This window comes from Leiobunum rupestre, chromosome 3, assembly GCF_980474605.1.
Source record: "Leiobunum rupestre chromosome 3, qqLeiRupe1.1.hap1, whole genome shotgun sequence".
Classification (NCBI taxonomy): domain Eukaryota; kingdom Metazoa; phylum Arthropoda; class Arachnida; order Opiliones; family Sclerosomatidae; genus Leiobunum; species Leiobunum rupestre.
This window is the reverse complement of record NC_143386.1, coordinates 57,992,768-58,008,043: the sequence shown is the minus strand read 5'-3', so window position 1 is coordinate 58,008,043 and position 15,276 is coordinate 57,992,768. Positions and strand designations below refer to the sequence as shown.

The window sequence follows — 15,276 nt, the reverse complement described above, 5'->3', positions numbered from 1 at the left end:
AGCATATAGTTCTAGGCCAACTTGTTTACCACAGGTGCAAATTGAAGGTCGCCAGCCTGGTGGGGTCCGGCGACCGTACCCAAAATAATCCCCTTTGTATATATTTCTAGAAGGATCTCTAAAGATAGTTTTGTATTGTTGTATTGTTAGTGCCATTACTGTATTTTCCCTAAAACTTTCCAACTCTCGGTTACGGTATTCAAAGTGAAGTAAAAACTAAAAAACCCATGACGTAGATTGCGCGTGCGCGGGCTAATATCCGGTTTGATCCGACGAGGTCCTCGAAGGTTTCGAGGAACAGTGGGTCAGGCTGGTCAGCTGAGAAGGACAGAGCTGCCCCGAGTCCGGTTGAATGAAGACCTTAACACTTACAAGGAGACTACCCGAGGTGTTTATCTCCAATTTTGTTCAAATTCGGGTGGTAAGTATACCTTCATGTAACTTGAAAAGAATGGACTTTAGTTTTGCCATGGCAACCAAAAATGTTTTTCACAACTTAAAAACCGATTACTCGTATTTACCCAAAATATATGTATATTTACTCATATTTACCAAAATTGACGTATATTGGTCCAAATGTACCTTTTTTAATTATTTGAAAAATATTGTTATGGGGGCACCTTTAAAATATTCGATTTTCCCATGTTAATTTTCATAGAGAAAATCGTTTTTAAAACTAAAGCCCATTCTTGTCCACCCTTTTAGGGATTTTCAAGTTACACGAACGTCTACTTACCACCCGAGTTTGAACTAAATCGGAGATAACCACCTCGGGTTAGTATTCAGTGTAGTGCGTGTGGTGATAAACCGTGATATTCCTACGCGGTATAAATGAACGCTATAAAATAAGTCTCTAAAGTAAGCGTGTCAGTTCGCGATTGCAGCGCCTTCCCAGCCGTAAGGACGAAGAGTCATCAACGACATGCCGTAAGATTTTAACCAGTCACCGCCGTTAATTTATAATAGAATCGATAATATAAGTACTGTAATCCATTAATAACCCACTTGCACAAAGCCAAGGATTCGATCCACTAACGTCGTAAGTGGCGTTAGTTACGTGCAGTGGGCTCTCGGTATTTCGTATACCGTAATTAGTTAACTATCTAGTGTTTCTTTTTGTTTTATGTACCTGTTCCTGTTACCGATGCTTTACTACAAGCCTAGTTTTGGCTTTTTGAGCAGCTCTCTCTTGAATAAATAAATAAATAAATAAATATTTCAACGTGCCTCTACTTAAAGATTCGTTGAAATATTTAGTAAAGGTACGCTGCAATATTTAGTAAAGGTACTAGGGGTGCACCGATATATCGACCTATTTTTCTAATATTGGTTTAAACGAAGCCGATATTGGCCGATAGCGGTATTAGAAAAATATTTTCAGGATGACTTAAACATAAGAAAATTCTCAATTAATTATTTGATTTGTGGCAAACAACATGTATCACGTAAAATGAAAAGAAACATATTCGGATATGCTCTTGCAAAATTTTTTTAATGAAAAATTAGAATAAAATGGTATGACAGCGCACTGAACCGTCTTTTATAATGATTTTATCTATCATATACACTACTGTTATGATATATAACTTTGTTAATATCGACCGATATTATGAACCATATCGGTGCATCCCTGAAAGGTACGCTGCAATATTTAGCAAAGGTACATATTTAGCAAAGGTACATATTTAGCAAAGGTACATATTTAGCAAAGGTACATATTTAGCAAAGGTACATATTTAGCAAAGGTACATATTTAGCAAAGGTACATATTTAGCAAAGGTACATATTTAGCAAAGGTACATATTTAGCAAAGGTACGCGGCCATATTTAGCAAAGGTACGCGGCCATATTTAGCAAAGGTACGCGGCCATATTTAGCAAAGGTACGCGGCCATATTTAGCAAAGGTACGCGGCCATATTTAGCAAAGGTACGCGTTCATATTTAGCAAAGGTACGCGTTCATATTTAGCAAAGGTACGCTGTAATATTTAACAAAAGTACGCTGTAATATTTAACAAAAGTACGCTGCAATATTTAACAAAGGTACGCTGCAATATTTAGCAAAGGTACGCTGCAATATTTAACAAAGGTACGCTGCAATATTTAACAAAGATACGTAGAAAAATTATCAATGAAATTTAAGTTTGAAACATTTATTAAAAGTTACATTTGAGATGGTAGTTTCGTTAGAAACCGGAATCTTCAGTTTATAATTATAATTCCCAGAGTTTCAAATTGAAACTTTCAGGGGTTAAAGGGCAAAGGAAAGTAGAATGTAGAGATTAAAAAATAACAAAGCTAGTCATTAAACCGCTATTCCGTTACTTTCATTCTTGTAAAATGAACCGAAGTGGTTTAAAGAGAACACCGCAGCCGGCTGGGTTAAAAGTTTCGGGTAACCCAAGAAGTTCGCTTCTCCGCTGCGAGCGTTGAGTTACCGTTCGTGGAGAAGAAAATTTCGCTTTCCAGATCACTAGTTCGACTATTCTACGCTAGGATTCTTTGGATCGAATTCCTCGTGCCCGAAATCGCTTTGATCCCCGGCCGAGACGAAAGAATGTACACTATTATTTTATCCCGTTGAACTGTGATACTATTATTAAACCCGTAACGTTAGATTCGACTTTGGAAAGATGATGATTAAGGAATAACGACTTGGATCTAATATATTTTAGTTATTTTATCTACCTGATATTACACTCTAAATCTTATTGCCCGAGAGTTTTCGTTACTCATCTTTAACAAACATTCAAGGAACTTCATTATCTGATCGGCAGATGGCGATAGTTGTCTGCCGTTTTGTAGTGGCGCTATTTTTAAATTAGGGCGTTTACTTACCAAGGATATCACAACTCGCGAAGCTAAATCAATGTGTTAATTTATATAGAAAAATCAAACGTTTTCGGTCTAATCGTTAATAAAAAACTTGTCGATGGTTAACGGTATGTAGGGAGCTGTTGGCTCGATCTCGTGGCATGCAGGGCTTGCCACCACCCTCCTACGCATTGTAACCCGGCCACCTGAATTAATGGCTTCAAAAGTCGCTTGATGACTTAGGCCTAGGGTGGTGCCTTGGGTATTAGCCTAGCTGATTATTATTATTATATTCTTTAAAACAGGTTTGCCATAGTTCAGGGTTCATACACGACCTGGAAAAGTTAGGGAATTTAAAAATTACCCCAAAAACGAAATCAGTCAAATAAATTTTTGAAAGATGTAATAAAAAATACATAATAAATATTTTTCAAGATTTTACCTCAAACCATTCATTTATTCTACAAAAATGGTCAACGAAAATTTGACAATTTGGTCAGGGAAAACCTGTAAATGCCAGGGAATTTAATTCCGAAAATTTTGTACGAACCCTGTAGTATTTTTCAGAAAAGGATGTGTTTTTAAATTGCTATTGACGAAATAATTAAATTTCTTTGTTCGAAAAAATTTTATTTTAAAAAAATTCGTTTTTAAATCTTCAAATTTATACTAAATTTGTTTTTCTCATAATATTTATTTAACCTAACTCTAATGTAATATATACTGAACCCTTTATCTCTTTATTTCCTGCTTTGATAGTGGAGTAACGATAATATCTGTGGCACTCATTTATGGAAATGAAATCCCATCTCATCAATTTTTATTAGGTTTTCCGCCGCGTTCCATCATTTTTAATGAACACTTTATGATTGTCACTCGCGTATGTCGGCGTCGGCCTTGTTTAATGTAATTTCCCCGAAGAAACCTGAAGTTATAATAAACAACAGGGTTGCCACACGTCGGGGAAAAGTCGGGGAATTTAAAAATGGTCCTAAAAGGTTAGGGAATTTTTAGAATTTATATTGGTATTAAAGCAACAGTACGTAATTGCGCATGCTCTCGTTTATTTCTCTGAAGATAAAATAGTTCGCGGCAAGCTTTTGAAAGAAAAAATAGTGCGCGGCGAAATACATAAAATACTTACTATACAGAGTGCTTCAAAATGTAATGCAAAAATTTGAAGGAGTTGTAGGGGGTGAGTTGAGAAGTATGACTGTTTCCCCCCCTTTTCCTACGATGAGTTAAAAGAGCGCCAGAGAGCTTCAAAGTGTGTCCTACTAGCCCCTGGAAGTAGGCTTCCACAAGCGCAAAACCAAGCAGCAGGGCCTTTAAATACTGTTTAAGTTTACTTTTTAACGCTGGTTACCTCGATTTGTTTACAAAGTCCTATTTTAACTATCACACGAACCCAAACCTTAATGTTAGTGTTTCCCTGCTGCTTGGTTTTGCGCTTGTTGCAGCCTACTTCCAGGGGCTAGTAATAGGCCACACTTTGAAGCTCTCTGGCGCTCTTTTAACTCATCGTACGAAAATGAAAAAAAAAACTTGGAATAATAATTATATAAATCAAATGATATTGTACTACCATTATTTCCAATGATATCCTAAAATTTAAAAGGTAGTTATGTATTAAGTTAAGTTAAATTATTAGAATAAAGACTGATTTAAAATTATTAGTTCCACAAGCAGTCGTTAGATGGCGCAAAGATACACAAGGATAATTTCCTTCTGTCCTCTCGCGTTGTTAATGTACCCTATTTTCTTTCTAAATACTTTCCCCAATCAAGAATGAAACCTTCGAAAAAGCACCAGCCAAATTTGTATTTGAACTGGCCGTCAATATGAAGGAGATAAATTTGGAACTTTAAATGGGTGAGAAACTCACCAAAATTTCACGATTGGTTTGTTTCTCAATATAAGGTTCAACAAATATTATGTAATCTCTATATTCCGTGAATGTCCTACTGCCGTGTCAAATCAATATTTTTGCCCAACTGTGTAGGCGAACAAATTTTAATTTAAAAAAAAAAACGTTACCTCTTCTACTACAAAAGTTTTAATAAATTCATTTAATATTAATATTATTAAAAAAAATCAATATGAAAATATTTATATTAAGGCACAAGTCGCTCGTTAAAATCCTATGTAATAAATTAAAACAAGTGGCGGCTCGACGTGAAGTAGCTCTTTTTTCAATAGATGTCGCTAGCGTCGAAGAAGGCGGTACCTATAGGTACAGAGTGCTTCAAAAGGTTATGCAAAAATTTGAAGGAGTTGAGAAGTATGCCTGTTTTTTCCCCATTTTCCTACGATGAGTTAAATGAGCTCCAGAGGTCTTCAAAGTGTGACCTACTAGCCCCTGGAAGTAGGCTACTACAAGCGAAAAAACCAAGCGGCAGGGACTTTAAATACTGTCTAAGTTTACTTTTTTTACGCTGGTTACCTCGATTTGTTTACAAAGTCCTTTTTACCTATCACACGAGCCCAAACCTTAATGTTCGCGTTTCCCTGCTGCTTGGTTTTGCGCTGGTTGCAGCCTACTTCCAGGGGCTAGTAGGCCACACTTTGAAGCTCTCTGGCGCTCTTTTCACTAATCGTAGGAAAATTAGAAAAAACAGGCATACTTCTAAACTCACCCCCTACAACTCCTTCAAATTTTTGCATTACCTTTTAGGAATAATGTGGCTTATAAATAAATAAATACTAAATACCCTTACGAAATATCATTGTTACACTTAACATCGTTAGGCGGAGTGATACAGGCGGTAAGCATTAAAGGCCTAGGTTTTCTTCTGCCTGTCCCCCTTTAAATTAGGCCAACATGTTCCGCGGTTGGCCTACCACCAGGGTATTTGTGCTCCACTAAGTTAATTTAAAGGGGGACAGGCAGAAAAAAACCTAGGCCTTTAAGCCGTGAAACGGTGTATGCGTCCGCGGTCGCGCTCATTAAAAAGTGCCTATGTAGGATGGATACTAAAGGCCCAGGTTTGCTTCTGCCTGTCCCCCTTTAAAATAACTTGCCTGAAAAGCAAATACCCTGGTGGTGGGCCAACATGTTCAGCGGTTGACCTACCACCAGGATATTTGCTTTTCAGGCAAGTTAATTTAAGGGGGCCAGGCAGAAGCAAACCTAGGCCTTCAATAATTATCATTGAAAACAGTCTATACGCATATAGGGTTGCCACACGTCAGGGAAAACAGGGAAAAGTCAGGGAATTTAAAAATGGGCCTAAAAAGTCAGGGATTTTTAAGAATTGGTGAAAATTCAGGGAAAAGTCAGGGAATTCAATTTTATCTGGGCACTTTTTGAAGGTAATTTAAATCTAGATCTATAACAAATTCCACGATTATCATTTATTTCCTTGAATGTTTTTATAATTTTTTCAACATTGCAATAACCTTTTTACTGAAATATAAGTTCATCTAGATTTATTAACTTCTGATAAAAGTTAAATATAAAAGAAAAATTTTGGCCTTAATAAGTCAGGGAAAATCTCTTAAAATGGTCAGGGAAAAAAGGGAATAGTCAGGGAATTTGAATCTGAAAATTTTGTGGCAACCCTGCCTTACTTATCTCGTAAAAAAAGTGTGATATACTTCTGGTATCAGTGTAGGTTCGAGAAAACTAAAATCGTGTAATATTAGAAATGGAGTGTCGTCCACTTTCTTTTAGTCGCAGAAATGAGCGAGTTCCTCTTCGTACGCCAGCGCCACCTGCATTCGATAACATCCATCATTTTTATTTTTCGTTTTGGCCCCGCGCTAGATGACGTTTGTTGCGTATGGCAGGCGGGGATGGCATGACAGTCTTTTGGGTAAATAGGCAATTCGCCGGAAGGCCTTTTGTGACACTCGAGAGAATCTTTGCCGGGCCCGATTGGTTTGTCAGCGGCACGTGACCGAGTGCTTGTACTTTTGAAAATGACGGCTGATTCCTCTTCGCCAAGTTCCCTGTAAACAATTTCCTCCTCCGAGCCAAGCCTTATATACGCTCTCAATACCAAAGTGTTTACTTGTTTACTACGTTATCAAGAGGACTATTACTAATGCATGTACAAATCCAGGATTTTGTTGGAATCTAGTGGGTTAGATCGATTCAATTTTAATGGTGTACGTGGTGCGAAATTTTTAACGGTTGATGCTGAAAGGTACTACACTTGGATCTTAGGCAAACTATGAGAAAGCTTTTTACTACACTTGAATCTTAGAAACACTATAAAATAACCTTTTTACCACACTGAGCTTAGACAAACAATGAACAAATTTATTACTACACTTTGATCTTAGACACAATGATAAAGCTTATTACTACACTTTGATCTTAGGCAAACGATAAGAAAGCTTTTTACTACACTGAGCTGAGAAAAATGAGAAATTATCTAAGACTAATGATAAAAAGCTTATTACTACACTTTGATTTTAGACAAATAACGAAAAAGCTTATTACTACACTTTGATTTTAGACAAATAACGAAAAAGCTTATTACTACACTTTGATTTTAGACAAATAACGAAAAAGCTTATTACTACACTTTGATTTTAGACAAATAACGAAAAAGCTTATTACTATACTTTGATTTTAGACAAATAACGAAAAGCTTATTACTACACTTTGATTTTAGACAAATAACGAAAAAGCTTATTACTACACTTTGATTTTAGACAAATAACGAAAAAGCTTATTACTACACTGAGCTTAGTCAAACGAGGAAAAAGCTTAATACTACACTTTGATCTTAGACAAACGTCAAGAACGCTTTTTAATACACTGAGCTTAGGCAAACGATGAAAAAGCTTATTACTACATTTTGATCTTGGAGAAACGAGGAAAAATCTTATTTTTAAGTAAAAAATAAAGATTTTTATGAAGCCTTCTATGTTCAAAATTTTTGAGGTACCTTTAACATTTGGATGTTTTTAAATTTTTTAAAAGTAAGTTACAGAACTAACCTTTTCAGTTTACATAGAGCCACGTTGTGGCCAACGCGAGAAGCTCAAAGTTGGCCATTAAAATAAATTTGAATAGGGCTCTAAAAAGTTGGGAAATTTTATAAAATAACCCTTACTAAAATAAAGGTTTAAAAATAAAAAATTTTGGGCCAAAATAAGACGGGATAAATCTCCGGAGATGGCCAGGAAAAACCGAGGGGTCGGACACTTGCCATTATTTTGTACGGGATTTCGCAGAGATTTTGGCGATTTTATCATTACTTTTCGAAGTGATTTTGGGATTTTAATGTTAATTTACCATAGAGAGTTAAAAGATTTTGCGATTTTAGACTAAGTGTACGGGATTTTTGAAAATGTCCGACCCCTCGGGAAAAACCAGCATATCTGAAAAAAAAACTAGTGTTGTAAGTCGGAAAATTTCCCGCTTGGAACATTTTCCGGAAAATGACCGAGGCGTTTTTTCCGAAAAAAATAAAAAAAGATTTAATTCCATGATTAGTCTAATACATTGTTTGAAAATTTAAATAAAGAGGCATTTTCGCCTAATTTTTTCGAATCTGAAAGTAAAACTAAACCTCTAGACTAGTTTAAACTGATTAACAATGTAACACTATTGTAGTATGTTTACTGATATTAGACATTTAATATCGATAAAAAGTTAAAAGCTTTAAAAAACCTTAAAAGGTAATTTATGTTTCAATTTTTTATTTTTCCGATTTGCGGAAAATATTCTGGAAATTTTTCCGCATTTTATTTTCCCGGAAAATTAACAACACTAGACAAAACTGTGGCATCCTTATTTTTCCTATGCAAGAATGCTATAAAATCACTATATGAGTCTCTTACAACCGCGCGACAGCGTGTGTTGAGCGAATATCATGGAAGTTGGCTATGAATATAATGAGATACGCATTATATACTTCCGGGTGGTAGTTATTAACCTTTGGCGTTACGCAGGAAATGACCTTTTCTCAAGCACCTTGCGTGATCGGTTCATGATTGACACTTTCGCGAATTACATTTCCGAAGCGCGTGCCTTGTTCCTGGGCGAATTTCACTTGTTGAAAGGTCAAAGGGGGTATTCATGGTCCCTTCATGTCAGAAAGGGCTAATTACTAATTCATATTAGCCATAATTATATAAATTTGCTGATTTTAATTATGAATGTCTTCAATTGATCAGAGAAAAATAGTGTTTCTTGGAAGAGAAACTCCGCCCCTATTCACTTCTGTTCAATGAAAAAGGAGGCTAAAAACGCCATCAAATATTATCTATTAGACTGAATCCCCTACTGGCTACCTAAGCTCCTCTCGAAAGAGGAACCCATCGATTTTCTCAACTGCTTAGCGCCATCTAGTATCGTTCGTAAGAACGTTTTCTTTTAGCTTTTGAAAAAAATTATCTTTAATTTATTTTCCGCCGATGTAGTTTAACCATAAGATAATAAGTACGACCATATCTTTATTAAAACCTAGATTATAGTTGCGTTCATATTTTATTTGTTAACCCCAATACATTTTAACCGATAGATCACGCCACTGACGTTTTTACTTTGCGCCGATTTACTTTAATCATAAGTAAGATAATAATAGTATATACTTAAAAGTATGACCATACCTTTATTAAAACCTAGGTTATAGTTGCGTTCATATTTTATTTGTTAACCCCAATACATTTTAACCGATAGATCACGCCACTGACGTTTTTACTTTGCGCCGATTTAGTTTAAAACTTAATTTGTATTCGCAGGTACTATAAGACAATCGCCGGCGTGGGCTTGTCGTCGCTGAAGTTCAACCCGGAGTTCCGTCTGACCGGAAACGGGACGACCATCATGGTACCGTTGGCGTCGTCGCCCGTACCGACTCTGGTCGACAAGTTGAGGCATTTGAAGCAAGTCCTCAACGAGAAAGCTCTCTCGGTTCCTCAGTCCGACTCTGGAGGCCACGTCGAGGGTTCGGGCAGCGGCTCCTACCACAGCAATAACTTCGACAACGACGACGAAGACCTGGTCGACGGATCCGGAAGCGGAGATGGTATCGACGACGACGAAGGTATGAGCACTACACTTTTGCCCCTCTTTACCGCCGTACTTCGTGTTAGCACGATCTTTTTATGGAAAGGTCGGCGCACTTCAGGTTTTTTTTTCACGCAACTTCGTCAATTTCAAAACGAGAACGAAATTCTTACTACGCTGTTGCGCGCCATCTGTACTGGTACAGCGAACTTGGAATAATAATTATATAAATCAAATGATATTGTACTACCATTATTTCCAATAATATCCTAAAATTTAAAAGTTACTTATGTATTAAGTCAAATTATTAAAATGCAGACTGATTTAAAATTATTAGTTCCACAAGCAGTCGTTAGATGGCGCGAAGATACACAAGGATAATTTCCTTCTGTCCTCTCGCGTTGTTAATGTACCCTATTTTCTTTCTAAATACTCTCCCCAATCAAGAATGAAACCTTCGAAAAAGCACCAGCCAAATTTGTATTTGAACTGGCCGTCAATATGAAGGAGATAAATTTTGGAACTTTAAATGGGTGAGAAACTCGCCAAAAATTCTCGATTGGTTTGTTTCTCAATATAAGGTTCAACAAATATTATTTAATCTGTATATTCCGTGAATGACCTACTGCCATGTCAAATCAATATTTTTTCCCAACTGTGTAGGCGAACAAATTTTAATTTAAAAAAAACGTTACCTCTTCTACTACAAAAATTTTAATAAATTCATTTAATATTAATATTATTACAAAAATCAAAATGAAAATATTTATAGTAAGTCACAAGTCGCTCGTTAATATCCTATGTAATAAATTAAAACAAGTGGCGGCTCGACGTGAAGTAGCTCTTTTTTCAATAGATGTCGCTAGCGTCGAAATAAAGAAGGCGGTACCTATAGGTACCCCTCGCGTTGATTGGATCGTTTGTAAATTGGTCAATAATATGAATTACAGCAATATATAAACAATATTTTTACATGGGATATATAATTGAGGTTAAAGTCCACTAACGACGTAAGTAGAGTATAAGTATAAATATAATACACTGCAATGTGTCAATGGCTCCAAGACGAAGTTATCATTTGGCTATTTTTAATTTTATCTTCCTTTGCCATACATAGATGGCACCACGCTATCCAGTAAAGTCGCGTTTTTCGAAGAATCTTATAGATTCATGGCGAACTCTCATAATACCGGTGGCAATGATAAAGCCGCCATTTGCTTTAAGGGAATTGCTATTAATAACGTGTTTGATATTAAATACCTTTTTATTTTTGTAGTAAAAAAATTTGTGTTTTTTTTAATGTATTGCTTGAAAGCTTTGCAACGTTTTCGGGTATATTCCCGTTGGATAGAATCCTATTGGATCGAATTCCCAATGGATCGAATCAAAATATATACTTTCCCAATTAATAGAATTCTATTTTGCAATCCCATTGGGTCGAATTCCATTTCAGGGTTCATACAATATTTCAAAAAACATTTTCCCGGATATTTCCAGGTTTTCCAGAGTAGTTTTGAATATTATCCAGGTGTAATTTTTAAAAACAATAGGGGTCTCTAAAATGTTAAAAGCATTACTGTTACACTTTCTAATATAATATAATATAGTCAAGATTGAACGTATAAATTCAATACTAAGTAATAATTTCAGTAATACGAAAACAAATTGCACATTTGGAGTTCTCATAATTATTTTCCCTGATTTCCCTGATTTTCCAAGAAATTTTTCATTTTCCCTGATATTTCCCCGACTTTTTTGCTTTAAATAAATTTCACTGATATTTCCAGGTTTGTATGAACCCTGCCATTTATTCGAAAAAGTGTATAGAATATTTTTACCAATCCCAGGGGCCCCAGAGGTCCTATAATTCCTATAAAATCCTATATTTTCAAAAATGTCCTATAACATCCTATATTTTTAGCAAAATCCCCAAAAAGTCCTATAAAATCCTTTAATTGTGATATTTTGCCCATTTCAAATCCCGCCACTCGGTGAAATTGCTAGATTTAACTGTAGGATAAATTCATATACAAAGTCATTCTAGTCTATACTTTAGTTATTGTTAACCTGGTAAGCTACTAGTATATTTTTGTAATAAAATGTTCAAATAGTTTCTATTTCTTAAATGAAAATCAAAGATTTCTTTCACTAAGTATATATTTTGTTTTTAAATGCAGAAAGTTAGTAAATTAAATCCTATAATTTTGAAAAATAGACCTATAAAGATAATTTTAGAAATATGATCCTATTTTTCCTATAAAGAAATTGAAGATTTGAGTGGGCGCCCTGCAATCGAAATTGGTAAGGTTAGGCTAGGTTAGGTTTCACGCTTTCACTTGTGAGCAAACAAAATGTCGGTTTTCCCAACTCTCTTCTAAAATTTGTAGGGGAAATTTGTAGAAGTATAGATGGTATTAACTTATTTCTAATTCTAATTGGTATCCTTGTGAACTATCGCAGATCGTCACAGACCCACGAAACCCGAGGACGACATCCATTTCGACACCACCAAGAGGAAGAAAGGCCCGTCTCAGAAAGACAAAGAAAACGGGTCCACGCCTTCCGTCAGGGACAGTTGCGTCTTAGTCCTGCTACTGGCCATCGTCACGTCATCGCTGTCCAGGCCATCCTTGTAACTCCGACGGTTCAACGTGTAGAGATGGTGGTGAATTACATAAAAAAAATCGAGTGCCAGTGTTAATACATAAAATTCGGTGTTGCGATGGATAAAAAAAAGATACGTTTGTTTGTTATTTACACATTTTTGTCCTGAGAATGTGCCATAAAACCAGAATAAACGGATGATAAAGATAGATTTTTTTTGGTTTTTTTAAACGTACTTTTATTTTTAATTTCTCGGAACATTTTTTCCTTCAAAATTGGAAAGGTAAAAGAAAACTATCTCCTTATTAATCCGACATTTCGATAAGAAAAAGTGAACCACGAATTGTTAAAACTTAATTTCATCAACAACGCCATCTAGGTGTCGTGCGTGAAATCAATATTTTATTCCCCTGGTGTTTTCGAAATCGCGAAAAAAGTGCTCCTTGATAAACGGACGTAAACATTACGTGTAAAAAAATAATAATTGTGACGTCGAAATGTATAAAAACCAAGGAATAATAATTCTTAGAAACGCGAAGGGGAGTAATAACTGTTATTTACTTCTGAACATACACCAACCAGTCATCGTTCTCTCTGTTGTGGATTAACAAAAAGAAAACAATTTACGACAATATTCTCCATTTTTTCCAAAACAGTTTTACTTCCTAACAAAATAGGTGTGGTTTAAAACAAACAAATATGAAAAAAAATATCCTTCAAAATATTTTATTAGTTGATAATTTTGTCTTTTCTTCTCTTGTCGCTTATTTCGAAAATATCAAATCTTTTTTTTAAAGGACAAGCCACTGGAATTAAAAGGGGAATTATAAAGCGTTTGTAGAAATAAAAAAACCTGAATGTGATAATTTATGAAAATGAAGACATTTTCGATGGAAAAATATCAAAGTGGTTTTGGGAATAAGAATTTTCGAAACAGGTGCCGCTATTATTGTTGACAACTTTATTTTTGTTTTCTCGTAATGGAAAAAAAATCCGTAACTTTATATTGATTTTTTTTTCTTTCGTTCAATTTGTTTTGTCCGATAGAGCAGGCTCTATTGTTAAAATCCCCGAAGCAAAAACAACGTTGTTTCAGGTTAATCGTCAATAAACGCTTTTTGGGGTGACCAAAATAAACAAATTTAATTTATATTTAACCCTTTTCAGAACCACAATTATGCAATTCGCGCGTAATTATTGAATCGGCGAAGAAATTGTATAGGGCCTAAGAACAATTATTTTCTTTTTATAATAACAGCGTTTCGCGCCGCGATTGATAGATGGCATTAAAAGACCGGATAAAAAACTATAGTGAAGCGTTAAAGGATGAGAAGTATGAAGATTTGTTTATCCCGACTACGCTGAAGATGGAGCTTCTAAGTTAAAACAACGGCACGCGATGCAAGCTCGGGGGCGTCATCTACCGCGGTGATAATAATTTCAGCCGGTGGCGCGATTTACCGCTAGCGTGAAACTATTATAAGCAGACGACATTTAAAACAATTATATTTACTTTTAAAGTTAGGTGACGCCACCGACTAATGATAACTGTTTTGGCTCTGACACGACCCCAGCTACAGAAGAAATAAATTGTCGCTTTAGAAGTACTATTCCCAACTCAATAGTGGCACGTTCAAATTACAAAGAGCGTAGCGCCCTCTTCAGCGTAGTTGGAGTAATAATTTTTCTCACTTATCTTTAAAAAAAAACAAGCCCGGGCTTTTTTTTTAATCGTATAAATCCTTTTTTTTTAAACATAAAACCGCCAAAATGGCGTAAATTTAAAAAAAGTAGTACTGAGCTTTTGTTGAAGAATTACAACTAGTCCAATATAAAAAGAAAAATATTAACACGAAAAAGCGCAACGTTTTAATTTTAACGATAAAATTCAATTTTGTTTCTAGGGCTTCTAAAATGTTGGACGTATCTTTAAATATCTTTTCGTAAAAGGGGTAATGTATTTTTAATTTATACCCCTTTTTGCGTTTAAAATGTTACGGTAGCTTATATTGGGGAGTAAATTTACTTAGTGTATGGAGCGCAAATGTAATTGAGTTAATTTAATTACTTCGCGTCTTTATTAAGTAAATTTATTCAAACTATAGCTTAAAAAATGTATATATATTGGAAAGAAAATGAATGGAAAATTTCAATTATAAATTGAATATTTGTTTTAAAAAAAGACGATGGATAAAAAAAGCGCGTTGTGTATTTAAACGTTTAGGCATTTAACAAATTAAGGTATTTTTCAAAAAAAGAAAAAATGAGATGATATTATCTAAATTACAAAACTTTTGCGCGTTTAAATCATAGGGCAACCTACAAAAATTGAAGCTCGAAATATGCAAAAATTAATGGGGAGTCAGGGTTAGTGATAAATATTTAATATTTTATTATTTTCTGTTTTTAACGACTCGTCTGTTTTTTTTTAACCTGAAATAGACAAATATTAAAAACTCCCTCTGTGAATGTAAACAATTTAAAATATCAAAAAATAACAATTTTAGAGAAAAAGTTAAAATAATGGAAGCGCAGCTAAGCCTAAATATTTAGAAGCGCAGCTTTTTATTTCAATTATGTTAAACGAAAAACTTAATGATTTTGGTATTTTATTTAAACGTATGGTTAAATTTATGGTAAATGGAAGTTAATCGAACACTATTTGTAAGTTTATCACAATAATATGTACTATTGGAGCCGGAATTATTGAAAAAAATTTCATACAAATAGTCGCCCCAAAAGGTGGTATACTTCGTATAGTTGATTAACTTTTGATACTACTCTAGGAATTCGTCGCCTTTTTTTTTTTCAATATAAAAATCAACTAGTCCCCTTTTGTTAAGGAAATTACAACTATTTGATTGGTCAATCAGAAATCAAAAGTGCCAAGA

At 34.9% G+C, this 15,276-nt stretch overlaps 1 protein-coding gene across 1 annotated transcript in view; it reads left to right on the top strand.

The window, feature by feature from the left end:
• Positions 1-13,542, top strand: part of dally (division abnormally delayed protein) — a 184,744-nt gene extending 171,202 nt beyond the window's left edge. The window contains exons 6-7 of the mRNA XM_090168777.1: positions 9,514-9,818; positions 12,242-13,542. Of these exons, the coding sequence (XP_090024903.1) occupies positions 9,514-9,818; positions 12,242-12,417 (481 nt within the window). The 3' untranslated portion in view covers positions 12,418-13,542. The remainder of the gene's footprint in view (positions 1-9,513; positions 9,819-12,241) is intronic.
• Positions 13,543-15,276: the final 1,734 nt, after the last annotated feature.